Source organism: Rana temporaria, chromosome 3 (assembly GCF_905171775.1).
Source record: "Rana temporaria chromosome 3, aRanTem1.1, whole genome shotgun sequence".
NCBI lineage: Eukaryota > Metazoa > Chordata > Amphibia > Anura > Ranidae > Rana > Rana temporaria.
The window spans coordinates 165,554,361-165,581,399 of record NC_053491.1 but is presented as its reverse complement, the minus strand read 5'-3'; the positions used below and the strand labels follow the sequence as shown (position 1 = coordinate 165,581,399).

The following is a 27,039-nucleotide window of genomic DNA, read 5'->3' as shown; positions in this document are numbered from 1 at the left end:
ATCTTATGAAGACAGAGGCTCTGGCCGTCTAGGCTGAGGGAAGTTATATGCAGCTTGATTCTCTGAAAAGACTGCAGCTGCAACCAGAGCTTGTGGGGCTTCTGATAGCTTCTCCTCATTAGGCTCTTACCTGTCCTCTGGTAGTGAACGTTAATCCTCATGTCTTTCAATCACCCCGTTTGAGGATTTAAAGCAAGGAAAGGGGCACACCCTGTTTTCTGCTTGTGAGGATGCTGCGAATGTAGCAGTTAACCTCTTAAGGACCCAGAAATGCAATGCAGTGCAACAAAACATATGCAGAGTGACTGAAACGTCTATTAGGGCTGATAGCTTGTTCTGTGAGCTGTCTTAAGTCTCTACAGGGGAGGATAGTATCATGCAAGCATGATAAAGGGCCACCAGATGGCGATACCCTTTATATTCCTACCCCTAAACCATCTTTTACGGGGAGACAAAAAAAGTCCTAAGCAGAGGAACTTAACCCTGGTGCATCCACAGCTGAACTTAGTCTAGCAAAATAACGCCTGCTAATCTGGACAGCTAGATGCCGAGTAGGCGTCTTCGATAAATCTGTATCCAATCCACACAAGGTGCTTACGTGCCCAAGCGACCGTGTCCCCCTGGCTTTACAGAGCTGACGTCTGGGTCTTTTGAAGGGGCCGCCCTGCGTTTGAACGATGCCCCCCCTCGTGCACATGCGTGTAGGGAATGCGGGGGGAGAGAGGGATCCCCCAAGGAGCGCCGTGGACCCGGCCTACGAGGGACCCCCCCCCCATCGTGGCAGAGTCTGAGGCAGAGGAAGTAAGCCACACCATAGATCAGCTAACCTTGAGCTTCCGTTCCTGGAAAGCATGGTAAGCGAAACACCAGGCATGTCTTTTTACTGCCTTTAGAAGTGGAAAACAGATAAGACATGCAGCTACTCATGACAATCCTATTGTATAGAATTTAGGGGTACAAGCCCTCTCCAGGGGAGATCTATGGGTACTACAGCCATCCTGTCTCAACAGACATGGTGGTCTACTTTGCCCAGGCACACTTGCATTATAGGCAAGACCCAATAGCCCCTCAGGAGAGGACTAGGACCAGCTAGGGGAGGTATATGGGTGCCAGAGCCATCCTGTCTCAAAAGACATAGTGGTTAAGTTGCCCATGCATAGAAGCATAAAAAAAAAAAGCGGGACCCATAGTCCCCTACATGGAAGACCCACCAACATACCAAGTCCCGTAGGTACCTCTGCTTACCTTTCCACGCTGCAGGGTGTTGCAAAGCAAGAGGCCCAGCCTTCACCCCTCACCGCGGGCTTCGTCTCAGACCTTCAGGGACTGGGGTCCATAGCAGGTCACCTATATAGCACCCTGGCAACAGAAAAACATTTGGTCTTTGGTATCGACCAATGTTCTAGAACCCAGGGTCCAGCTCTCAGAGGCCCGGGTACCGTCCACTTTGGCTATGAAGCACCTTGGACGGATCCGGATTTTATGGAGGCTTCTTAAATCCAGCATGGAGCCCTCCAGTGGAGCTCCAGAGAGCACATGTTCATTCGTGACCAACACCTAGACACTGATGAAAAAACTGAGGTGCTCCCAGTATGGGAGGGGTTATATAGGGAGGGAACTTCCTGTTCTAATTGATTACACCAGTGTCCAGCACCTGATGGTGGAACATATAACCGACATAGTAATGATTAAGACTCTTAGGTAGATTCAGTAAGAGTTAGGCAGACTTATCAGTAGATAAGCCGACCTAACTCAGAATCTACGCCGACTTATGTTTAAGTGTATTCTCAATCAGAGATACGCTTAAACATATCTAAGATACGACGGCTTGCGCCGTCCTATCTTAGGTTGCAATATTGAGGCTGGCCGCTAGGTGGCGCTTCCATTGCGGTCGGCGTAGAATATGTAAATTAGTAGATACGCCGATTCACGAACGTACGCCCGGCCGCTGCAGTACATTTACGCCGTTTCCGTAAGACATTATCAGGCCTAAAGTTATTCCATCTATTAGATGGAATAGTAATGTTAAAGTATGGGCGCGGTTCCCGCTTCGAGATTCAAAATTTTTACGTTGTTTGCGTAAGTCGTCCGCGAATAGCGATTTACGTTGTTTATGTCCACGTCGAAATCAATAGGCCCGTGCGGCGTACTTAACCGCAATGCACACTGGGAAATGTAGGCGCCCGGCGCATACGCAGTTAAAAAAAACTTCAAAAACGTAAGGTCAAGCCCCATTAACATAAAACATGCCCCCCTTACACACATTTGAATTAGGCGCCCTTACGCTCGCCGCTTTAGGCTACGCCGCCGTATCTTAGCAGGCAAGTACATTGTGAATCATGTACTTGCCTAGCTAACTTACGGCGGTGTAGCCTAAACACGCTAAGCTACGCCGCCGCAAGTTTAAGCCAAGCTACCTGAATCTACCTGTGTCCCGTGATGTACGATAAAGAAAATTGGATTTTTGTACTCATCGTAAAATCCTTTTCTCTGTCGTCCATGGACAGACACAGCCTTCTCAAGTCTTGACAAGTTGGTTATGTTCCTGTTCACAGGAGAGGACTAGGCAGAAACATGTTCGATATTTAAATACATGTTACTTTAACAGAGTTGAACAGCCCCGCCCAGGGGGCAGTCCCTCCAGACATAACCCTTCTCCCTGCAGCATGCAGTCTCAGTTCGTAACAAGAAGTACAAACCTAAAAAGGAGGGGTGGGTGTTGTGTCCGTCCATGGATGACAGAGAAAAGGATTTTACGGTGAGTACAAAAAATCCTATTTTCTCTTATCGTCCATGGACGGACACAGCCTTCTTAAGTCTTGGCAAGTGGGACGTCCCACAAGCAGTGTCAAAAAACGAGGGGTGGGAACAGTATCAGTAAAATAAAAAAAAAACACACCTTTACCCCAAACAAGCAGAGCCCCTCAACGGAAGAGGTGCAACTTTAAACAGCCGCCTGCAAAACCTTGGGGCCGAAGGAAGCAACCAAAGATGCACTCACATCAACCTTGTAAAACTTGGAAAAAGTGTGAACGGACGACCAAGTCACTGCCTTGCACACCTGTGAGGAAGGCGCTTGATGTCGGAAAGCCCAGGAAGCACCAATTGCCCTGGTCGGATGTGCCGTGAGCGGAAAGGGGGGCGCCCGCTCCCCAAGAGCATAGACCTGAATGACGGTCTGCCTGATCCACGAGAAATGGTGGCCGACGAGACAGCCAGGCCCTTTTGTGGACCAGACACAAAAAGTGAGTCAGACCTCCGAAACAGAGCCGACGCAGACAGATACACCCGCAAAGCGCGTACCACGTCCAAAGCATGCAGCGCAACTTCCTTCGGATGCGCCAGCCGAGGACACAAGGATGGAAGAACAAGGTCCTCATTTCAGGGAAATTATGAAACCACCTTTGGAAGAAAGGAAGGTTGCGGCGCAACACCGCCTTATCCTTATGGAGGACCAAGTATGGCGACTTGCAAGACAAGGCCGCCAACTCAGAAACACGTCTGACCGAAGTAATGGCCACCTTCTGAGATATATAATGAAAGTACCACCGCGCTGTCAGTAAGCTAAAAGAATAGGGGGACACTGCTGCAAGCACCTGGTGATCTATCCTGAAACAAAACAATGTAACAAATGAAAAAGGTGGCGGTATCTGCGCTATGTAACAAAGGGATAGGGGCGTGAAAATAAAGGAGCATTGTGATACACTAAATGCGTGAACATAAAAGTTACCTCAAATGACCATTGAATAATCCAAATGACAATGGATAGGTGAAATAAAATAATAGTATAAATCATGAAAGACAATGCAACATGTGAATGGATACAAGTGCCTATATGCACACAATATATAAATGTGGTATAACAAAAACATAAGCATGCACAGTGAGTGCATATAATGAGAGTAAGTAGATAAATGAATAAAAGTCTCTAGGTCGTGATCCCAAAGCCAAGTTTTTGAAGGTTGCTCTAACAGCTTAATAATCCACAGTTACACCAGATGGCACGATCTGTCTGGAAGTGCAATTGGAGGACCCAATTCCAGGTAAACACATGTAGAGCAATAACAGGGGGGTATATAGCGCAACACTGTGACCCTTCTAGTGGCTTAAAAAAGGATGCAGCATCAATGCACTCACTCAGAATAAAAAGATAAGGAGCCTATCGCGCCAAGCGCGTAATAGATCCTGCTTGTCCTTTCTTGCCCCTCCTTATCTCCTAGGCTCACACTTGCGGAAAATGATAGCTCAGAGAGTGGCAATGGAGTGAAGAAGAGAGGAGACACATCGCATAAACCCGTAGGGAACAGATTTATTGGTAAAAGCAATATAAAAACCTCACATTTAACAGCTAAACCGGTGACATATCCACGAGCATTCGGCTCGTCTGCCGACCGTCAGAATGTGCAGTGTCCAGTGCTCCAATCCCGGCGCGTATCGTCACGTGACTTCATCAGGGGAACTGATTAATTCTTACTGTAGGGGGGCGTGGCTGTAGGTGTGACGTCACTGATCGTTGTTCCCTATAACAGGGAACAGACTATCCGTAACACTGCCACAGTGAAGAACGGGAAAGGTTTATACACACACACACACACACACACACACACACACACACACACACACCTCCCCGTTCTTCAGCTCCTGTGACCCGATCGCCGGACACTGGCGGCGGTCACGGAGCTTCGGACCGGGTCGCGCGCGAACCACGGCTGGGTTCTTAAAGGCGACGTACAGGTACGTGTCTGTGCCCAGCCGTGCCATTCTGCTGACGTATATCAGCGTTGGGTGGTCCTTAAGAGGTTAAGGTGAGCTCGGATGCATTATACACACACACACAAAAACTTTTAGAAATCCAAAACAAATATTTGATGTGACCATACTTTGCCTTTAAAACGGCAATCAATTCTTCTAGGTATATTTGCATGCAGTTTTTGAAGGAACTTGGCAGGTAGGTTGTTCCCAATATCTTGAAGAACCACAGATCTGTGAATGTATGCTGCCTCAAATTATTCTCTCTTCATGTAATCCAATACAAACTAGATGTTGAGATCAGGGCTCTGTGTGAGCCAAACCATCACTTCCACGACTTCTGGCTATTCTTTTAACTGAAGATAGTTCTCAACGACACTGGCTCATTGCACTGTTGCAAAATAAATGTTGGGCCAATCACATGCCTAAAAGAAGAAAAGTGCGGCGCAAAATTTACAAAATAATAAAATAATAATAGAATGTACAAAATGTCCAAGTGCAAATAAAGTGTCCTTTATATAAATAAATAAATCCAGCAGGGGTGAGAGTGAAGAGGAGACACCAGAGGGAAATCCACCACCAAGGTAAAGATGGACTCTCACCTCATTGCTTCGACCCATAAAGAGTCATAAAGCATATCAGCATCCAAAGCATCCAAAGTTAAGACCAGCCTCCAATCTCCAGCATAACACCAAATCGCATAGATATCCAAGGGTCACCATAAAAGAAAGACACAGGATCTAAGTGCTCTCTGTATGAACCAGCAATATTTAATAAAAAAACAGTAGTGCACTTACATTTAAAATCACTCTAAGCCGAGTGCGAGCAAAGCAGCATGTACAGGCAGTATTCCAAACACAGCGGCTCTCTCTCACCCGACGCTGAGGAAGTCCCGCCCACGGGACGTAACGCGTACGAAGGGGGAGGAGTTACGCACGGACGTCACCCTCGATCATCGCCGCTGTGTTTGGAATACTGCCTGTACATGCTGCTTTGCTCGCACTCGGCTTAGAGTGATTTTAAATGTAAGTGCACTACTGTTTTTTTATTAAATATTGCTGGTTCATACAGAGAGCACTTAGATCCTGTGTCTTTCTTTTATGGTGACCCTTGGATATCTATGCGATTTGGTGTTATGCTGGAGATTGGAGGCTGGTCTTAACTTTGGATGCTTTGGATGCTGATATGCTTTATGACTCTTTATGGGTCGAAGCAATGAGGTGAGAGTCCATCTTTACCTTGGTGGTGGATTTCCCTCTGGTGTCTCCTCTTCACTCTCACCCCTGCTGGATTTATTTATTTATATAAAGGACACTTTATTTGCACTTGGACATTTTGTACATTCTATTATTATTTTGTAAATTTTGCGCCGCACTTTTCTTCTTTTATACTTTGGGAATTGTTTTATGAATACATTCACAGTGCTGGCTTGCATATTATTTCATTGATTATTATTTCCCAGCGCTGAATTTTTTCTATTTTCACTTTTGCCAATCACATGCCTCCCTGATGGAATGGCATGATGGTCAAGTACCTGCCCCTTTTTCTTAGCACTAAGGACACCATTGATCCTGACCAACTCCATTTGCAGAAATGCAGCCCAAAACTTGCAAGAAACGTCCACCAGGTTTCACTGTTGCCTGCAGATAAATTTGCTTCTACTACAGCCAAGTATTTCATATTTAAACTCATCAGTCCACAGTACCTGCTGCTATTTTTCTGCACCCCAGTTTTTATGTTTTTGTGCATAGTTGCTTTGCCTTGTTTCCACTTTTTTGCAGGGCTGTGGAGTCGGTAGATAAATGTTCCGACTCCTCAGTTTTATCTACTTCCGACTCCTCTGTATTCATATGCGAATGTATTTTATACATTCCTTGAGGGAAAGAAACGCAACCTACCACAGGACTACTGGCTGGGAAGCCAACAGTCTACTGTATTGCAGTTTAACCACTTCCCGACCGCCGCATGTAGATATACGTCGGCAGAATGGCACAGACAGGCACATCAACGTACCTGCCTAGACGTGGGTCGGGGGTCCGATCGGGACCCCCCCGCTACACACGGCGGTCGGGTTCCCTCGGGGAGCGATCCGGGACGACGCCGCTCCGGTGCGATCGCTCCCCGGAGCTGAAGAACGGGGAGAGCCGTATGTAAACACGGCTTCCCCGTGCTTCACTATGGCGCTGCAACGATCGAGTGATCCCCTTTATAGGGGAGACTCGATCGATGACGTCATTCCTACAGCCACACCCCCTACAGTTGTAAACACACACTAAGTGTACACTAAATCCTACAGCGCCACCTGTGGTTAACTCCCAAACTGCAACTGTCATTTTCACAATAAAGAATGCAATTTAAATGCATTTTTTGCTGTGAAAATGACAATGGTCCCAAAAATGTGTCAAAATTGTCCGAAGTGTCCGCCATAATGTCGCAGTCACGAAAAAAATCGCTGATCGCCGCCATTAGTAGTAAAAAAAAAAAAATTAACAAAAATGCAATAAAACTATCCCCTATTTTGTAAACGCTATAAATTTTGCGCAAACCAATCGATAAACGCTTATTGCGATTTTTTTTACCAAAAATAGGTAGAAGAATACGTATCGGCCTAAACTGAGGACATTTTTTTTTTTTATATATGTTTTTGGGGGGTATTTATTATCGCAAAAAGTAAAAAATATTGCATTTATTTCAAAATTGTCGCTCTATTTTTGTTTATAGCGCAAAAAATAAAAACCGCAGAGGTGATCAAATACCACCAAAAGAAAGCTCTATTTGTGGGGAAAAAAGGACGCCAATTTTGATTGGGAGCCACGTCGCACGACCACGCAATTGTCTGTTAAAGCGACGCAGTCCCGAACTGTAAAGACCCCTTGGGTCTTTAGGCAGCATATTTGTCCGGGGCTTAAGTGGTTAAGCAAAAGACAAACACAATGAAAACAACGTTTTTTATTCTAAAACATGATTTTCCTAGAAGAATCCCATAGTCATTTTTAAAGTTTAAGCTAACAATCGGAGTTTACAAGTTTTTATAGCCTTAGCTAAATGACAGCAGTTTTTCCAATGGTTTACAGCTTCAGTCTTGAACTATTGGCCCTCCATTCCCTTCACTTATACAAGTGTCTCACTCTCTAGTCCTGCAAAAAACATATTTATTTAATCCCTTATCAGTGAGAGGCTAGGTTACACATGGACGCTGCGTTCCCTGTAAAAGCAGAACACAACACTATGGAAAGTATAAGTATTGCAGCTCCTAATTGTGCGTTGCGTGCCATATAGTGAAGCACATGAAAAGCATGCTTCTTCACGGTCACTTAACGTGTTAGTTTTGCGGTTACGTGAGGCACTGCATGCATTGGTCTTTATTCTTACAGTATAGAAGTCATTAATTATAACTTTTTGTGAATTGGGACATTTAAACTTGCTTTTTTTTTTTTTATTCCAATCTAAATTTAGTAGGAGTCGGAGTCGGAGTCGGAGTCGGTGCATTGTTTGCCGACTCCAGGTACCCAAAATTTCCCCCGACTCCACAGCCCTGCTTTTTTGGCAGCAATTTTTCCATGAAGACCACTTCTGGCCAGACTTCTCTGGACAGTAGATGGGTGGTGTTTCCACAAATTCTGTTATGATGGCACTGCTGAACATTTTCTGATGTTGAAGGGTAGCAAGCATGATGTATCTTTCATCTGTTACATTAAGATTCCTTGGCCGGGGGCGTGTTCGGCCGGCGCGAGAGACCGTTGTGCGTTAACCGAGCTCCCGATCCAGGCTACCGCATAGCGACTGATAGAGGCAATGGAGGTTCGCTCCGCTAACAGCCATGGCCTCCTTAGAAATGGCTGCACCCGGAGCTGCCCGAAAGTGGAACCCCCAGCGCTCGGTTTCGCAGAAATAAACCGATTTCTTTCTACCTTCTGGAGCGCGGGTGTACTAAGATGGCGGCGACCTGTGCATGTGGCCCGAGGATGCAGAAGACATGTACTCTGACTCCAGTGGCTCCTCTTCAGTATGTACCACAATCAGCCGATCCAAAGCAGGAGTGTCTGAATTCTCTACCCCTGATATCCCCACCACTCGCACCCTGCTAAATTTAAAAAAGCAAAAGGAGATATGCAGAAGGAGGGCTCAGACATGGTGGACAGAGCTACAAAGCAATCCACCCAGACACCTCTAGAACAGTTTTCATCCTCCTCTCAGCCTGTCACTGTGGCAAACATGAAAGATGTCCTAATATCCCTGAGGAATTCTCTCTGTCCATAATAATTTAGTGGATGCATACAAAGATCAACAGAATGACATACAAAAAATGGCACAATTAGATACAGAAAGATCACTTCCTGCAGAAATAAAAAATGTTGTGGTATCCCCAAATCTATTGCTACTATTGACTTTGTAACTTTATGCTACAGGTAAGCCTATAATAAAAGGCATACCTGTAGCTATCCTGGATAACTCCTAAACCTGCACAGTTTAGGAGATATCCCCCTGGGTCTGCATGCGCCGAAGTGATCGGCACATGCGCACTCAATCAATGGCACATCGTGCCTTTGCTTCAGTTAGATGTGCCATTACCGGCGGCTCCCGCGGGAATGACATCTTTGCGGATCCGGCCAATACTGCCCCGGAGTCGCGATACCCGGAATTAAGCTCCAGGAGAAATGTACGTGGCTTTTGTTGAGGATGGCTGCGGGGGCTTCGATCTAAGGCAAGTCATAATGAGCTAGTATGCTATGCATACTAGCTCATTATGTCTTTGTCTTGCAGGTTTTTTTTTATAATTTTTTAAGGGTTTACAACCACTTTAAAAAGGTTATTTGCGCCAGTTATTACACACTCTTGTACCTGCTGCCAATGATCTGGAATAATTGACAGAGCACATAGACTGCCTAAATCGTCTTTCCTCCCAGATACAGTACTGAGAGATGTGCTAGCCAGACTACATTATTATCACATCAAAGAGGAAGCTATGCGGGTTATAAGAACCCCCAACTAAGTGGGCAATTTTCAGGCATTGCACTGTACAACCGACCTACCCCAGGCCACCATACAACACAGTAAACAGCTTTTTACCGGCACAAAGGCCCCGATGAACCATAATATTTTCTATAGATGGGGGACCCCATCAAGAGTTAGTTGTGACATACCTAGATAAAACGGTCAATATATTCCAATTAGAATCGGGTCTCAGATTCCTCAAAGAATGGAATATGCTCCCACCTGAAGCACCACCAGAAGAAAGATGCGCACCAACTAAACTCAGAAATTAATACGTACTAAAAGTAAAACTAAACAAATACTGCGAACAGGCAGCTCTTTACTGTAGAAGAAACATGCTATATCTTCAGTAACACACACACCTGCTTGCTCGAGGTCTTCAACTGAATATACACAGAGCTGCACATGCGCAGCTCATTGTGCATTGCCCACACACACTGACTGTGGCAGAATCGCTGAAGCTCCCCCAAACCCACTGAAAACCTGGCACCCGGGAGAAGATGACAGTGACACGCGAAGGATGTAACCGCTGCCGCATTGAAAGGTTGAGCCGAGTGTTTAGTTTCACTTTAAACTGCATCATCCACTCTGTTTTAATGATGCCGACAAGTGAGAAAGTTCTTGCATCATCATCTTGAGAGCGATTTCCTTTTTTCCACGGTTATCTCCACTACATCAGAGAGCAAAAAAAATAAAAAAATCTACAAAATTATCTCAGCACTGCTTCTGAAGAAAACGGAACATTTTCTAATTATAGAGCAGCTCACACCTATATTAAGTCACCAAAAGCAATGCTCAAATACCATTTTTTTCAGACCATAAGGCTGCTTTCACATTGCAGCGTGGAGCCGTGGTGACGGTATAGCCGCGCTATTTGTAGCGCGGCTATATTGTCGTATTTACCGCGATATTCGGGCGCTAGCGGTGAGCTTTTAACCCCCGCTATCGGCCGAAAAAGGGTTAATACCGCGCTTTCCCATTGATTTCAATGAAAAGGCGCGGTATAGGAGCGGTGAACACACCGCTCCTATACCGCGGTGAAGATGCGGCTAGCAGGACTTTTGGTGCGCTCCTGCTAGCGCACCGCTTCAATTTGAAAGCCTTCGGGATTTCACATTGAACACTGCAGCGCATGAAAAACGCCCCAGTGTGCAAGGGGCCTAAGACGCACTTTCACCCAAAAAATATGGGGGAAAATGTCTCTGCGACTTATGGAGCGAATATACATTAGGCCCTGCTCACCGCCGGCCCTGCTGCTGCCATGAGAAGTAAGGGGTGCAGATATAGGTTCCTGTCCATGGAAAACCCATCCACCTGCTCCTCTCCCCTCCGATGGCCTGCTCAGTCCTCTGCTCTGTCACTGTGTGCGGACAGTGCAGGTGACGGCTCGGGAAGTGTAGCTGTCCTACCTGGAGAGGATCCAATCCTCACACTGCTCCATCCAACTCCACCTCCAGCATGCCTGCAGCCTGTCCCAACCGAGCAGCTTCACACATCCCTTCTCTTGCCCCTCCCTCCTTGCTCGAGTGTTCCGTCTGTAAAGGAGAGGTGGGCGGAAAGATTAACCACTTGAGATCCGCGCTATAGACGAAATACGTCCGCAGCGCGGCTCTCAAGTGCCAAGTGGCCGTTTAAAAACGGCCTTTACGTGCATTACCCGCGCGCGCCACTGGGTGGCGCGCGGCGGGTAAAAACTGTCCCGACGCATCGCCGAAGACCCGATGCGTGTACCTGGCGGCCGCGATGTCCGCCGGGTACACGCGATCGTCGGTGACACGGTAGGTGACAGCAGGAACGTGGAGCTCTGTGTGTAAACACAGAGCTCCACGTGCTGTGAGAGGAGAGGAGACCGATCTGTGTCTCTTGTACATAGAGACACAGCATCGGTCCCCTCCCCCAGTCACCCCCACACAGTTATAACACACTCAGGCTACACAGTTAACCCCTTCCTCACCCCCTAGTGTTAACCCCTTCACTGCCAGTCACATTTATACAGTAATTAGTGCATTTTTATATCACTGATCGCCGTATAAATGTGAATGGCGCCAAATTTGTGTCAAAAGTGTCCGATACGTCCGCCGCAATATCCCAGTCCCAATAAAAATCGCAGATCGCCGCCATTACTAGTAAAAAAAAAATCATAAAAAAAATCATAATTCTGTTCCCCATTTTGTAGGCGCTATAACTTTTGCGCAAACCAGTCGCTTATTGTGATTTTTTTTTTTTTTTTACAAAAATACGTCGAAAAATACGTATCGGCCTTAACTGAGAAAAAAAATAGTTTTTTAAAAAAAAATTGGGATATTTATTATAGCAACAAGTAAAAAAAATATATATTTTTTTTTAAATTGTTGCTCTTTTTTTGTTTATAGCGCAAAAAATAAAAACCGCAGAGGTGATCAAATACCACCAAAAGAAAGCTCTATTTGTGGGGAAAAAAGGACGCCAATTTTGTTTGGGAGCCACGTCGCACGACCGCGCAATTGTCAGTTAAAGCGACGCAGTGCCGGACGCTGAGATTTCGCCTGGGAACGAAGGGGGTTTATGTGCCCAGTAAGCAAGTGGTTAAAAAGAAGCAGCCGACAAACACTGATATACTACTGAATGAGCCTGATATACTACTGAATGAGCCAGAGAGCCCCCAGGAGTATTTCAAGTGAGTGTGTGCACTTCTCACTGACCTCTCTCTCTCTTCCTAATCCCAGCTCAGCATAAAAAACATCTTTTAGAAAATAACCCTTTGCAGGGGTAACAAAGTTGGCTCTTTTCCAGGAGCACATATTCAGGGACAATCTCTCCTTTTTGCATGTTTCCAACCTTTTCTTCCATTCTTCATCACTGAGGAAGAGTAGCACAGTTTTACCTTGAAACAATGCATTGTGCAAAGCTGTACAGAGTACACTGATCAATGATATACCATTTCTCTTCCTGCAGGCAGCCAGTGACCATCTTTGCAGCAAAGTGGACTGTGTTTTCAATTAAATGTTATTGCTTTTCAGAATTTGTATCGGTTTCATAAAAAAAAATGAATTTTTGGGTTCATTTTGTGTGTTGGTCACAGCATTATATAGGTGCAATTTTATGTATTTTGATAAAATGTTATTGATCAAAAAATATTTTTAGATAATCTTTATGCACAGTAAGAGTCCTTTCACACTCACAGCGCTGAGCGTCGTATTTTTAGCGGCATTTACCGTCAACTTTGCAGCACATTTTAACTCCCGCTAGCGGCTGGAAAAGGGATAAAGGGACACTTCGGCGGTGCTGCTCATTGATTTCATTGGGATGGGGCGCACCGGGGGCGGCGTATGTGTAACGGACCTATGTATTCTGCCTGGACATCCATGATAATCCTACAGTGAGGCATACAAAGGGTTAATTGTAGAATGACTAACTGCTAAATTCTAATGTCCCTTCTTAGTTAATTGACTCTCTTGTGTATTGTTCAAGTTAGCAGTCTGTCAGGTGTATGCTGATGGGATGGTCTGAGTGTGTATTGTTCTAAAGGTTAATTGAATTCTATTGATAAAGGAATGTGTCTGATCAGGTCATGTTAAACATAGCGCGGAGCCGAACCGGCTAGAGACTGATTAGCTCAAGGGGATGTCATTATTTCAAAGTATCTGTATTGAAGCCCCCCCTGTGTGAGGAGGGGGCGGAGATTTTCATTGTTCCTGTACAGCTTGTAACCAGATATATTCTAGGTGAATGTGCCATTAAAAATCAGTCTTGTTTGACCCTTCAAACGCAGCCTCGTCTCGTTCTTGAAAGGGGACACTCTCTCTCTCTGGATCTCGTGGATGGGATATACCGGCGGTACTTGCATATCGCAACTTGCCAGGGAAAAGGACGTCTCCAACGGCTGATACCCCCTCCCTACCAGGGGGTAGCCGTTACAGTACGGTCAGGCTGCATTTCATGGGCACTGGTAAATATTTTAGTACACCATTTGGTTCAGAATATTTTTTTTTCTTGTTCTCCTCCATAACCTAGGTGCGTCTTATGGAGCAAAAAATACGGTGCATTAATTGTGCAATGTTCCTATTTTTTTTATTTTAAGGATTTTTGTACTCGCCGTAAAATCCTTTTTCCCTCCAACCTTCATTTTCCGACTTGTCGGGATGCCCTGTTTGGGGCACTGCAGGACCTGCTGATGCGCGGGGAATGTCTGGGGAGCTTCGTCAATAGGAATCTCTCTGGAGGATGGCCATTGAATTCCAGAGAATAGCCCTTTGCAATTATTTCTAGAATAAACGGATTGGCTGTCGCCTTCTGCCACTGCGATAGGAAGGTAGCCAATCTTCCCCCTACTGGCAGTTGGTTGTCACTGGTGGCTGGTTAGCAGCGCCAAAGAGTGGATTACTCTTGTTTTCCTTTGTGACCCATCCAGTTTTTCTTCGGGAACTCTTTCTTTCCCTCTTGGGGATGATCTCTTCCACAAAAAAAATCTTTTGTGTGGAAATTTGAATTATTCAGCCGGAAAAGTCGTCTTATCTGCTGTTCTCTACAGGGCCTCATCTAGGCCTGAACCAAAAAGCAAATCTCCTGTGAATGGTAGATTACACAATCTAGCTTTGGATGCAGCGTCACCTGTCCAGGTTTTCATCCAAATCGCACGTCTTGCTGCGACAGCTAGTGCGCCTGACCTTGCCGCCAGTTTAATGGACTCTGCAGAAGCATCCGCAATGTAACCTACTGCTTTGGAGAGCACTGGAAGAGTCTTCAGGATCTCCTCTCTAGGTTTCCCATTTTTGATATGTTCTTGTAACTGGGTTAACCAAAATTCCAGGTTTCTTGCCACACAGGTGGTAGCTAGAGCTGGTTTTAGGATGGCGATACTTGTCTCCCAGGCTCTTTTCAGGATGATATCACCCTTCTTATGCATGGCATCTTTTAAGTGCCCCATGTCTTCAAATGCCAATGAAGAATTTGAGATTTTTGAAAGTGGTGCATCCAATTTTGGATTTTTGTTCCACACCTGCTTTGGGTCGTCGCTAAAAGGAAATCGCTTTTTTTTCTCTGGATCTGTCCATTCGTATCGGACATCACCTGATGAACTGGGAACACCTTGGAATTCCTCTTCCTCAGACCTTGGTACATTAGTTCATGTTTGGAAGGTTCTTTTTCATGTTCAATTTCCAGAGTTTCATAAATGGCCCCAAGCAAATCATCCACATCCTCTAGCGATAATTTGTAAGTGGGTCCCTTTCTTTTTTTCTTCTCTCCCTTCTTCCTGTTCGGAGTCATCGCTGGCCATAATGCTAGCTGCGCTGCTGCCTGCTCGCTCCCTCACTGACTCATGCGACTTCCGATCTGGGTGAGGCCATGGGAGAGGAATTTCCCAAAGGAACTGCTGGAGGTTTAACCTCTGTAATGAACTGTTTGAGATCCTTAAAAGGTGTTAGCCATATCATCCCTCACGGATCCAAAAATCTTCGCATAAACTGCGTCAGACTGCTTTTGTACCACTTTGTCAATGCAAATTTGGCATAGCGGCTCTGTGTATTTCAAAGGCATCTTGGCGTTACACTTTGCACACTTCTTCCTGGGAGTGGGCTTTGGCTCTTTAGGTGGTTTCATCTGCCAACAGATAAAAAACACAGGGGCCCAATGGCGGTGAGACTACAGCACACTCCACCATACAATATTACAGTGCACACCCAGTGACACTAGTAACCCCTGTAAGCCCCAGCTAAGCTAGTGACCACCACCATCTAGCTGCTGTCCCATAAAATTAATACAAAGGTCACCCACTGGTGCCTACCTGTATCCTGCTGGTGCTTTCACCTCCTGGAGCCTGGCCTGACGGGATATCATCCTCCTCCAGCATCCTGGCACACTGTGGCGCCCTATGCCGTCCCCTGCAGCCGCATTCACGTGCATCACACCAGCCGGCTGTTTGAATTTCCCGCGCCATTAAGGGGAAAGGACCATCTTCCCCGGCGCACGCCGATGACGTCATTCCGCCCCGGAAGTGATGCGCCGCATCTTCCGGGTCAAGCGGCGTTCAGACGTGGGTACACGCCTCCCGCTGACACCGCCAAGGAAACAACGAAATGGCGCCTATCTCCTTGCCTGGGCACAGAGGAAATTCAAAGCCGGGACACCTCCTGCACACAGCCTAAGGAGGGTTGCCCGTGGCCGCCATAAAGCCGACCGCCTCCACCACATAACAGCACCGGTGAGTCCCCTGACCCCCTGCCGTTCTGAGGCTCCACCACTGTCAGTGAGATCTATACAACTCACCCTTTTGTACTGCACAAAAGATTGCTGCCTGATTAGACGCCTGTCCATGTCAGCCCATGAGAGATGGAGCCCCCCCCCCTCAGGTCCTCTGGCAACAGGTCTCCTCCGGATGGAGGAAACACTAAGACTGACCAGGCAGCTGAGGGACGGCCTCTCAAAGGGAGGAAAATGAGTGGCAATGTGTTTCCTGATTGTGAGGAGAAGCTCCATCTCTCAAGGGCTGACTTGGAAGACGACTGGGGAAAAACCTGTTTGGTGGACAAGAAAGAAACCATCTGGTACCCCAATGAAACTACTTCGCAAACCCACTGGTCGGAAATCAGGGAGGTCCACCGAGCTGCAAACTCGCGAAGGCGACCTCCCACCCAAGAGTCTGGCAGGGGCAAACCTTCATGCTGTCGCAGATTTGTTCGAAGGCTTGTTTGGCTTGCGAAACCAGGGACGCTTTTGTCCCTCAGCTGGCACCTTGTTGGCCTGGGAACGCTTACCTGCTGGCCCGGGCGGACGAAAAAAACGCTTCTGAGCAGAAAAGGAGGGCCCTGGCCACAATCCAGGACCTTTTCTGGATTGTGGGAGCAGCGTGCCCATAACCCCAGTGGTCATTTATAATAATGTCATCCAGCGAGGCTCCAAATAGCCTCTCTCCTTGGAAGGGCAAATCCGCCAAAGTCTTCCTGGAAGTCTGGTCAGCGGACCAAAATTTTAGCCAAATCAGGCGAAGTAGCACCACAGCAGATACTGAGGCTCTGAAAAGCAAGGGAGCTGTATCCAAGGCAGCATTGCAGACATACTTAAGGCCATGCACCAACTGGTCAGCCAGTTCCATGCAGACTGGGGAAGCCTGTTGGTCTACAAACTCGTGGTGCAACCCTTTTGCCCATTTTGTAAGTGCCTGGGACACCAGGGCCGTGGTCAACACTGGCCGTAATGCTGACCCCACTGCCATGAACATGGACCGGGCCACTGCTTCAACCCTCCTGTCTGCAGGGTCCTTAAAAGCAGGGGTCCCCTCTACCGGAATCGTGGTTACCTTGTTTAACCTGGATACCGGGAAGTTCACAATCGGGGGAGATGTCCAATTTGATTGGACAACGAACCGCCATGCGTTTTGGGACTGAAAAGGCCCACTGCGGTCTGTTCCCATTCTTGGTATATAAACTTATCAAAATAAGTTAGGTAGGGAAACACCTTAGCAGTGTGGGCCGGCTTGTGGAACCCAAAAGGGACCGATGCTCCCACCGTATCCTCCAGTTTTAGGGTCTCCCACACTGCGGTGACAAGTGCTCCAACAAGTTCCCCTTTCCTGTGCTGACCCGGACACGGAATCATCCTCACTGCCCGAATGGTCCTGGTCCACATCCTCTGACACGTCAGAAAAGGGGCCGTGTGTCACAGCAAGGCCCGAGTCTGAATCAGAGCTTTCCCCAGAAGATGGTGGGGGGAGGGGGCGTTTTTTACCCCCCTTGCGCCCGCACACCGCTTCCACCCTGGCAACAAAGGACTCCAGGACAGCCGACAAAGCATCCGCAGGTGCAGAGGCACCGGTTGCTACCACAGGGATGTCTGGTGAAGAAGCGCAAGCTTCTGACGCCATGCTGACGCACACTTGCAAAAATGTGTAGAGAAAAACCGGGACGGCCGCACTCCAAAAATAAAAATGTATTCCTTTCAATAAAAACTGGTCACAACATGAATATGTCACAGCAAAAAATCAGGAAAAGCGCTAACACGTTTCACACTATCATACAGTGCTTATTCATAGCTGAATGAATAAGCACTGTATGATAGTGTGAAACGCATTAGCTCTTTTCCTGATTTTTTGCTGTGACATATTCATGTTGTGACCAGTTTTTATTAAAAGGAACACATTTTTTTTTGGAGTTTGGCCGTCCCGGTTTTTCTCTACACATTTTTGCATATTATTGCAGTGCCTGCACCCAGGTGTTTGGACTCCACCTTGCAGTTCTCTGGGACATCTGAGCGGTAAACTTTCTTTCTTATCCCATACTGACGCACACTGGCCTGACACCCAGTAGGGACTAAAGGCAAGGTACACAAAAAAAAGTTCCACCCTCCTAGCTGACCTGACTGAGGGGCCCCCCCAGAGGACTCACCACCCTGCCCCAGGTACTGCGCAGCACTGCCGTCAGCTCTCTCCTGTAGTCTGATGTGTTCTATGCTGTTTGCGCTGTTCAGAAGGAACATTCCCAGCTCTAGAGCAAAAACTAAGCTGGGGCTACAAGAAAATGGCCGCCAGCCGCCTCAGCAAAGGGGAGCGCGGGCTACGTCAAAGTGCCCGCCAGCCGTTCTGAGGTAAGGAAAAAAAGGCCGCCAACATGCAGAAAACCCTGCACTGAGGCCTTCCACCTAGATAGCCCAGAACACCTCCCTGTGGATAGTGAAACCCGAGCACCCAGCTTATTTCGGTAATGGGGCATGTCGTGGTCGACCCAGCGCATAGCTAAAGGTCGGCTCATGCACGATTGCCGGGCTGGAGAAACTACCAGGATCCATATTATCTAGCCTGTCACCCAGCCGGCTGTTGATTGTAGATAACAGGATCAAAAAAGTAGAAAAATCCCAGGACCAATGGTCCCAACCGGGAGCCAGGTCCTACTCCTATACTAGGCAGAAAACTGGAGCTGCTGGATGCAGTATGAGGGGTTATAACCAGTAGGACCGCCCCCTGGGCGGTACTGTTCAGCTTTGCCATTTTTCATGTGTTACATGATTCTGCCTAGTCCTCTCCTGATAGGAAGGTATACAACCCTAAGGTAAAGAATAAAAAGGAGCTGTGTCCGTCAATGAATGTGCTCCCAAATATACCGTATTTATCTGCCTATATCTCGCACCGGCGTATAGCGCGCACCCCTAATCTAGACGTGAAATTCCTGGAAAAAAAATGTTTTATTACTTAGTTTTGGTGTCTTGCCCGGCGTCCATCGGCGGTCTTGTCCGGTGTCTGTCTGCGGCCTTCGTGGTGTCCTCCCCGCTTCTCCCGCGCTGTCTCTGAGCTGATCCCCGCACTGTGTTTGAACGCCGCCGACATATACCGAGCGCAGTACACTCGGGCACGCTCGGCTCCTCTCGCATAACCGCAAGGGGAGCCGAGCCTGGCCCAGTGTACCCGAGTGTACTGCGCTCGGTATATGTCGGCGGCGGCGTTCAAAAAGCGAGGGAAGCGAGTATCGGCGTATATATCACGCACCCACGATTTTGCCCTGATTTTAAGGGCAAAAAAGTGCGCGGTATACGCCGATAAATACGGTACTTTGTGTATGTATAATCCCTCATACATGTGAATATTCAAAGAAGATATATGGTGTAAACACTCAAACCAATATTTTTTCTCTCATCTGTGCAAGAAATGTAAACAATCCAGATATACAACACCAAAATAAAAGGCCATTTGTATCTTTCTCTTTCATGTGAAGTGCGTAACATCACCTTGTACTAATCAAGCATTATCCAATATCACCTTGTATTAATCAAATATTGTCCAGAATAGTCTTACACTGGTAATGATATTCTACAAAACGTATAAAAATGCCTTTGGGTCAGTTCACACCAAATGCAGTTTAGTGCGTTTTGTCCTGCATCAAAAACGCATGGAAAGTAGGCTATATGGTTTTCATTGGCATAGTTCACACCAGTGCATTTTTCCTGCACTGGAGTGTACTGGAATGCTGTAAACTGCACCAAAAACGCACAGGAACACACATCCTTGTTTAAAGTTAAGAAAGGGGGGGGGGGGGGGACTGCATCAAAAACGCATCCAGACTGCGTTTCTATGGTGTGAACTGTCCCTTAATGACAGGATATCTATATATATATATAAACAAAATGTGAAAACTAAATGGTCAAATCAAGGAAAAAATTGAAAACATTCTTACTGTATAGCCAGTTCCATCTTGTGCATTTATATCAGCACCATGAGCAATCAGAAGTGTAACCACCTGACTATGGCCTTCCCTTGAAGCATGCATAAGTGCAGTAATCTTCTTCCTGAAAAAAATTGATTACAATAATTTTAGATGCAAGAATATTTTATATGGAACAAGTATATTTGTAGCATATATTAAAATGTACATAGCACTGAACAAAAAACATTACAACGCTGCTTCATACAAAACATATTTTAGTCTTGGGGCAGATTTTTAACATTGCTTGGAGCTTCCAATGGTAAGAAATCCCATAGCATATACATTCTATATGGGGAATGCTTAGTCTTCATTTTTCTAGCTTAAGCCTAGTACACACGTGTCAGTCAGTTCAATAAAAAATGGCGCAGACTGGTGGGTCCTGGCAGGAAACAGCAGGGGAGATCGCCTCTGCGATTACAACCAATGTTGGTTGTAAGAGAGGTTATCCCTGATCTGGTCTACATTTTTATTGTGTGCCTGTGTCCAATCCTTTAAGAGTATGTACAGCTCAGAAGCTGGCTAAAAAGACCAAAGACCAAGAACAATCAATCATCAGTGAGATCAGTGGGAACAGCAATGGATTTTACAGTGCATACAAATATTGGATTTCCTTTCTTGTCCATTGAGGGACGTGAAGTCTTTTACCCTTTGGCATATTCTAAAGCATTCCAACTGAGGAATAGGCAACATAGCAAAACACGCGAATGGATTTAAAGTGATAGAAAACTAGGAACAGTCTGTAGCTCAAAGAGCCACCTGAAGATCCTCATTCCCCAAAGCTAGCATCAGATTTGACAACATAATCCACCAGGTAAAATTTGTGTGAACAGAAGACAGAGGACCAGATGACAAATCTGGGAAACAGGTGCCCATTGCCAAAAAGCACTCAATCCCAGTAGAGAGCAGGAAAATGAAGAATTTGATACTTGAGACCATAAGCTTGAACAGTGTTCTGTGTGAGTCACCTAGGAATGGTAAAAAAAAAAAATACTGAGAGTAGAGGGAGGCTTACATAACAGGTGAAAACAGCTTTAGAAGGGCAGAAATCACTTAATTCAGATCCCAGAGAGTCACAGGGGTTCCACATGGGAGACCCCCTGCATAAAGGTTTTAGCCAAAGCATGAGAGGTCAACAGTTTCTTGAAAAATGGAACGAGCAGATGATGCTGGACCAAATGCTGTTCCAGGACCAACTGCGGGAAGGAGAGGAGTTATCTCAAAGAGAAGCCCCTGGGGTAAAAGCCCCTAGACTCACAGCAAGTGAAGTAAGCCTTCCACACTGGATAAACCCTGTGGGATGTTGACTTTTTAGCTGTGATCATAGGAATCAGACAAAAAATGTGACAGCGATCAAAGTGTGACAGCGCTGAAATCTGAAAAGTGGGCTGTACAGGAAGTGGGGTAAAAGAGCCTGGTATTGAAGTGGTTAATAGTGACCAAAAAGCAGGGTGGTATACCTGTTTTTGGGACAATACAATAGATTCAGACAGCATGGCCCACGATGCATCTTCTAGAAGTCTTACCAGGTCAGGTTGTCACATCAATCTGGATCACTGCAGAGCAGGGAGGACCTCTGAAATGCCTTCTTTCTCAATCCTGCAAAGCAAGACATTTCAGGGGAGGAAAGACATAGATCAGAGTGTACTGATCTCATGGAGCCATCAGACTATCCAGTGATGAAAACGACAGTGGATTTTTGCACCTGAATATAAACCCATCTAATTTCTTGATCACAAACAAGATATCCCAGCACACTTAGCTAGCAAAACAATTGCAGAATATTCTGTTACAAAGGAGCTGGCAAAGGGGACATTAAAAGGAGGCTACCATAAGTCCCAAAACTCCCATGCAGCAAAGGAAAAAATAGGATTTTTTGTACTCACCGTAAAATCCTTTTCTCCAACGTCCATGGACAGACACAGCTCCTTAAATATTGGCAAGTGGGTTATGTTCCTGTTCACAGGAGAGGACTAGGCAGAAACATGTTAGATAATTAAATATATGTTACTTTAAAAGAGTTGAACAGCCCCACCCAGGGGGCGGTCCCTCCAGACATAACCCTTCTTCCCTGCAGTATGCAGCCTCAGTTCGTAACAAGCAGTACAAACCTAAAAAGAAGGGGTGGGTGCTGTGTCTGTCCATGGACGTCAGAGAAAAGGAGTACAAAAAATCCAAATTTTTTGTACTCTAATTTTCTCTTATCGTATCGTCCAAGGACGGACACAGCTCCATAAATCTTGACAAGTGGGACGTCACCAAGCATTGTCAAAAAAACGAGGGGTGGGAACAGTATCAGTAAAACCAATTTAACTTCACCCCAAAACAAGCAGAGCTCCTCAACGGAGGAGGTGCAACTTTAAACAGCCACCTGCATAACCTAGCAGCCGAAAGAAGCATCAGAAGTTACACTCACAGCAACCATGTAATAATTTGGAAAAAGTGTGAACGAACGACCAAGTCGCCGCCTCACACACCTGTGAGACAGACGCTTAATGTCGGAAAACCCAGGAAGCACCAATTGCTCTGGTCGAAAAGTGCCATGACTGGAAAATAAAATAAAAAATTTCCTCAGGGCGTTGGGCCCAAGGGGAGCCATACGTCCTCCTCCTTTGCTAGGCAGAACGAAACTGAGGCTGCATACTGCAGGGAGGAGGGTTATGTCTGGAGGGACCGCCCCCTGGGTGGGGCTGTTCAGCGCTGTTAAAGTAACATGTATTTGATTATATAAACAGGTTTCTGTCCATAGACGATAAGAGAAACACTGGCCGGCCAAGAGCACATGAACAGGCCCAGCTATTTAAAGCAAGGGGAATGACCTGAGAATACAACAGATTCAACATATTCGTGAACACCTGGGGTGCCGACAATAGGCTAAATGGCAGGGACATGCGGCCGAAGGAGTCATCAGAATATGCACTCACATCCACCTTGTAAACTTTGAAAAAATGTGGACCGACGACCAGGTCACTGCCTCACACACCTGTAACACAGAGGCTTGATGTCGGAAAGCCCAAGAGGCACCGATCGCCCTGGTCGAATGCGCCGTAACCTAAAAGGGAGGCGCCCGCCCCTTCAGGGCATAGGCCTGAAGCACAACCTGACGGATCCACCTAGAAATAGTGGCCGACGAGACCGTCAGACCCTTTTCAGGACCCAAAACTGACACAGTGAGTTCGACTTCCGGAACGGAGCCGTAGCAGATAAACACACACAAAGAGCCCAAACCACATCCAGGGAATGTAAAGTGGCCTCCTTCGGGTTCTTCGGCTGAGGACATAAGGATGGAAGAACAATGTCCACAGTAACGTGAAAGGCCGAAACGACCTTTGGGAGAAAAGAAGGCTGCGGTCGCAGCACCACCTTATCCTCATGGATGACTAAGTAGGGAGCCTTGCGGGACAAGGCCGCAAGTTCAGACACCCGTCTGATCTATGTAATAGCAACCAGAAAAAAACACCTTTTGTGACAGAGTCAACAAAGGGAACTTCCGAACGTCCTCAAAGGGGAGCATCTTGAAGCACCGAGAGGACCAAATCCAAGTCCCATGGGAGCAGTGGAGAGCGCACAGGAGGGGCCAGACCCCCCTGCACAAACGAGCGCACCAAGGGGTGCGCTGGCAATGGTCGCTGAAAGTTAAACAGCCAGAGCCGAAATCCGACTCTTAACCGTGCTCAAGGCGAGAGCCTGATCCACTCCCCGCTGTAAAAAAACAGCAGAATCCTAGACACCACGTATGCACGGGGGTGCCACTTCATCTCTTCACATAGAGACGCAGGTCTTCCACGTATGATGGTAAATCCTACGTGAAGTAGACTTCCGTGCACACAGCACGGTAGAAACCACCGAGCCGGACAGGCCCCGGTCCTACAACACCTGGCTCACAACAGCCACGCCGTTAAAGCCAGCGACTGTAAAACAGGATGGAAGATCGGACCCTGCGACAGAAGATCTTCTCTCAGGGATAGACGCCAGGGGGCGTCTGCCACCAGACGCACCAGGTCCGCGTACCAGGAGCGGTGTGGCCAGCCTGGAGCGAACGGGATTGTTGGAATCCCTACGGCTTCCACTCCACGCAGCAGGCGAGGAAAAAGCTACAGGAGGAAGGGAGGCATAAATTAGGCAATAGGGACCCCAAGGCGCCACCAACGCGTCTGACACATCCGCCCACGGGTCCTTCGACCTGGCCACGAACCGTGGCACCTTCCGATTGAGACGGGACGCTAGAAGGTCCACGTCTGGAATGTCCCACTTTTGGCACAGGCTGTGAAACACCCCTGGGTGAAGTGACCATTCACCTTGGTCCGGCTTTTGGCGACTCAGGTAGTCGACCTGCCAATTTCAAAAACCCCCGGAATGTACACGGCCGGCAGAGCCAGAACGGACCTTTCGGCCCACCGAAGGATGTGCGCGACCTCCGTCGCCGCAGCTGAACTCTGTGTGCCCCCCTGATGGTTGACGTACGCCACAGCCATGGCGTTGTCGGACTGGATCCTGACCGGTCTGACCTGCAGATCCAGGGACCACCTGGCAAGGCACAGCTTGATCGCTCGGAGCTCCAGAACATTGATCGGCAGGCGGAACTCCTTCTGAGTCCAGCGCCCCTGGGCTGACTGGGTGCCCAAAACGCCCCCCCCCCCCCAAACGGGAGAGGCTGGCATCCGTCGTGACCACTGTCCAGCGGCACGGTAGAAAAGACTACCCGGTCCGAAGCACCGGAGACGTCAGCTACCACACCAGGGAAGACTTGACCAAATAGCTCAACTGAATCTGGTAATCCAGAGAAGACGGGAGCTTTCCCAACTAAACAGAATTCCCTTCTGTAGCTCCCTGGTGTGGAATTGGGCATACGGGACCGCCTCGAAAGAGACCACCATCAGACCCAGAACTCTCATGCAGAATCGAAGAGACGACCACTTCTGGGCTGACAACTGCTGCACAGCAGATCGCAGGGAATTCAGTCTTTCCGTCGTGAGGAAAACCCGGGACTAGTCCCAGGTATTCCAGGACTATCCAGGACTAGTCCAGGACTAGTCCCAGGTATTCCAGTCTGGGACTAGTCCCAGGTATTCCAGTCTCTGGGACGGAACACTGACTTCTGGATATTCAGAAGCCAGCCGAAACTCTTGGAGAGTCTGACACGTGATAGACACATCCTCCTCTAACCCTGAGAAGCTCTCAGGAGAAGGTCGTCCAGAAATCCCACGATATCGATTCTTCGCTGCCTTAGCAGGGCCAGTATCGGGGCGAGCACCATGGCAAAAAACCTGTGGTGCCGATGCCAGGTCGAACTGGAGGGCTACAAATTGAAAACGGTCCTCCCCGACCGCAAAGCACAGATCTCTGGTGCTTTGTGCAAATGGGAACATGCAAACACGCGTCCATGATATCCAAAGACGCCATGAAGTCCCCCTGATGGAGTGCCGCCATCACCGAGCGAATCGACTCCATCCTGAATTTTTGTATCTTGACAAAACAATTGAGGGCCTTGAGGTCCAGGATTCCCTCTTGGTGACCACAAACAGATTGGAGTAAAACCCCTGAAACCGTTGCTGTGAGGGAATTGGCACAATCACCCCCCTGACCAGAAGATCCTGGACAGCCCCCGCCAGAGCCATCCGGAGGAGGTTGGAAGGAAAGAATCCGTTTGGTGGACAAGAGAGAAACTTTTACCCCGAGGAAACTACGTCGCAAACCCAACGGTCGGAAAGAAGAAACCTCCACCGAGCCGCAAATTCGTGAAGTCGGCCCCCCACCCGAGACACGGGCGGGGGCAGACCTACATGCGGAAGCAGGTTTGTCCGCAGGCTTGTTAGGCTTGCGGTACCAGGCGCGCCTCTGCCCCGCAGCGGGGCCTCAGCGCCTTGCAGATTTTTACCCGCCGTGCTGGGCGCACGAAAAACGCTCAGGGGTAGAAAAGGAGGACCCTTGCGTACGGCGAGGCTCCTTGCCCTTCCCAGACTGTGGAAGCAGCGTGCTCTTACCACCCGTGGCATCCTTGATGTCATCCAGGGATGACCCAAAAAAGCCGCTCACCCTAAAGGGTAAATCCACCAAGGCCTTTTTTTTTTTTTTGAGGATTGGTCCGCAGACCAGCATTTCAGCCACACAAGGCGGCGCAATACCACCGCATAGGCGGAGGCCCTGGAAAGCAAGGGGAGCGTATCCAGAACCGACTCACAGACGAACATCAGACCCTGAACCAACCGTTCAGCCAGGTCCTTACTGGGTCTCGGAAGCATCCTGTGCCTCCAGCTCCTGCAGCAGGAGCTACGCCCTTTCAGTCAGTCTGTGACACTAGAGCCAAAACCGGCCTCACCGCCAAACCCACTACAGCGAATAGGGAGCAGGCCACAGCCTCCACTCTCCTATCAGCAGGGTCCTTAAGGGAAGGAGCCCCTTTCACATAACGTGGTGGCTTTGCTCAATCTGGACACGGGAAAAGCCACAGAAGGAGGAGAGACCCAGTCTTTCACAAAGTCCTCCTCAAAAGCAAAAACTTTCTGCGGCGTATCCCATTCCTTGTACAATAAAATTGTCCAAATAAGGAATACAAGGAAACACATTTGTAGTGCGCGGCGGTTTGCGGAACCCAAAAGGGACCGGCACATCTGGTGCCTCTGCCAAAACCTCTATTTGAGTTTCACGCACCGCAGAAAATAAGAGCTCCAACAAATTCCTTGTCAGTAGTTGACCCTGAACAGAGTCATCCTCACTGTCCGCGTAGGTCAAGCCCACATCCTCCGACACTACAGAACCAGAGGCAACAGCCGGGCATGGTTCTGTGTCAGAGGTTTCCCCAGAAGCAAGCTCAGGAAGGGGGCGGTTTTCACCCCCCATCCGGGCACCAGTTGCTTCAACCTGGATTGAAAAAACCTCCAGAGCAGCCTAACAGATGTGGCAGGGGGAGGGGCATCAAGGGTCAACTCAGGCATGTGTGGGGAAGAAGAACCTGCCCAGGCTCCATAGTGCCCCACCGCTGTGTCACCCCACTGCAAAGCAGAAACCACCCACGGTCACCTCCCGGCCGTTACACATAATATGGGGGCCCCCAGGGAACTCACCACCCCGCCCGGTGCAGCGCGAGCTGAGAGGAGTCTGAAGCATGCTGAGAGCCGGCCGCGCTGCT

At 47.8% G+C, this 27,039-nt stretch overlaps 1 protein-coding gene across 2 annotated transcripts in view; it reads right to left on the bottom strand.

Annotated features, from left to right (window-relative positions):
* Positions 1 to 27,039, bottom strand: part of ASZ1 (ankyrin repeat, SAM and basic leucine zipper domain containing 1) — a 479,027-nt gene that overhangs the window by 329,711 nt on the left and 122,277 nt on the right. For both annotated transcript variants that reach the window (XM_040343761.1, XM_040343762.1), the window contains one exon: positions 19,884 to 19,995. In XM_040343761.1, the coding sequence (XP_040199695.1) occupies positions 19,884 to 19,995 (112 nt within the window). The remainder of the gene's footprint in view (positions 1 to 19,883; positions 19,996 to 27,039) is intronic.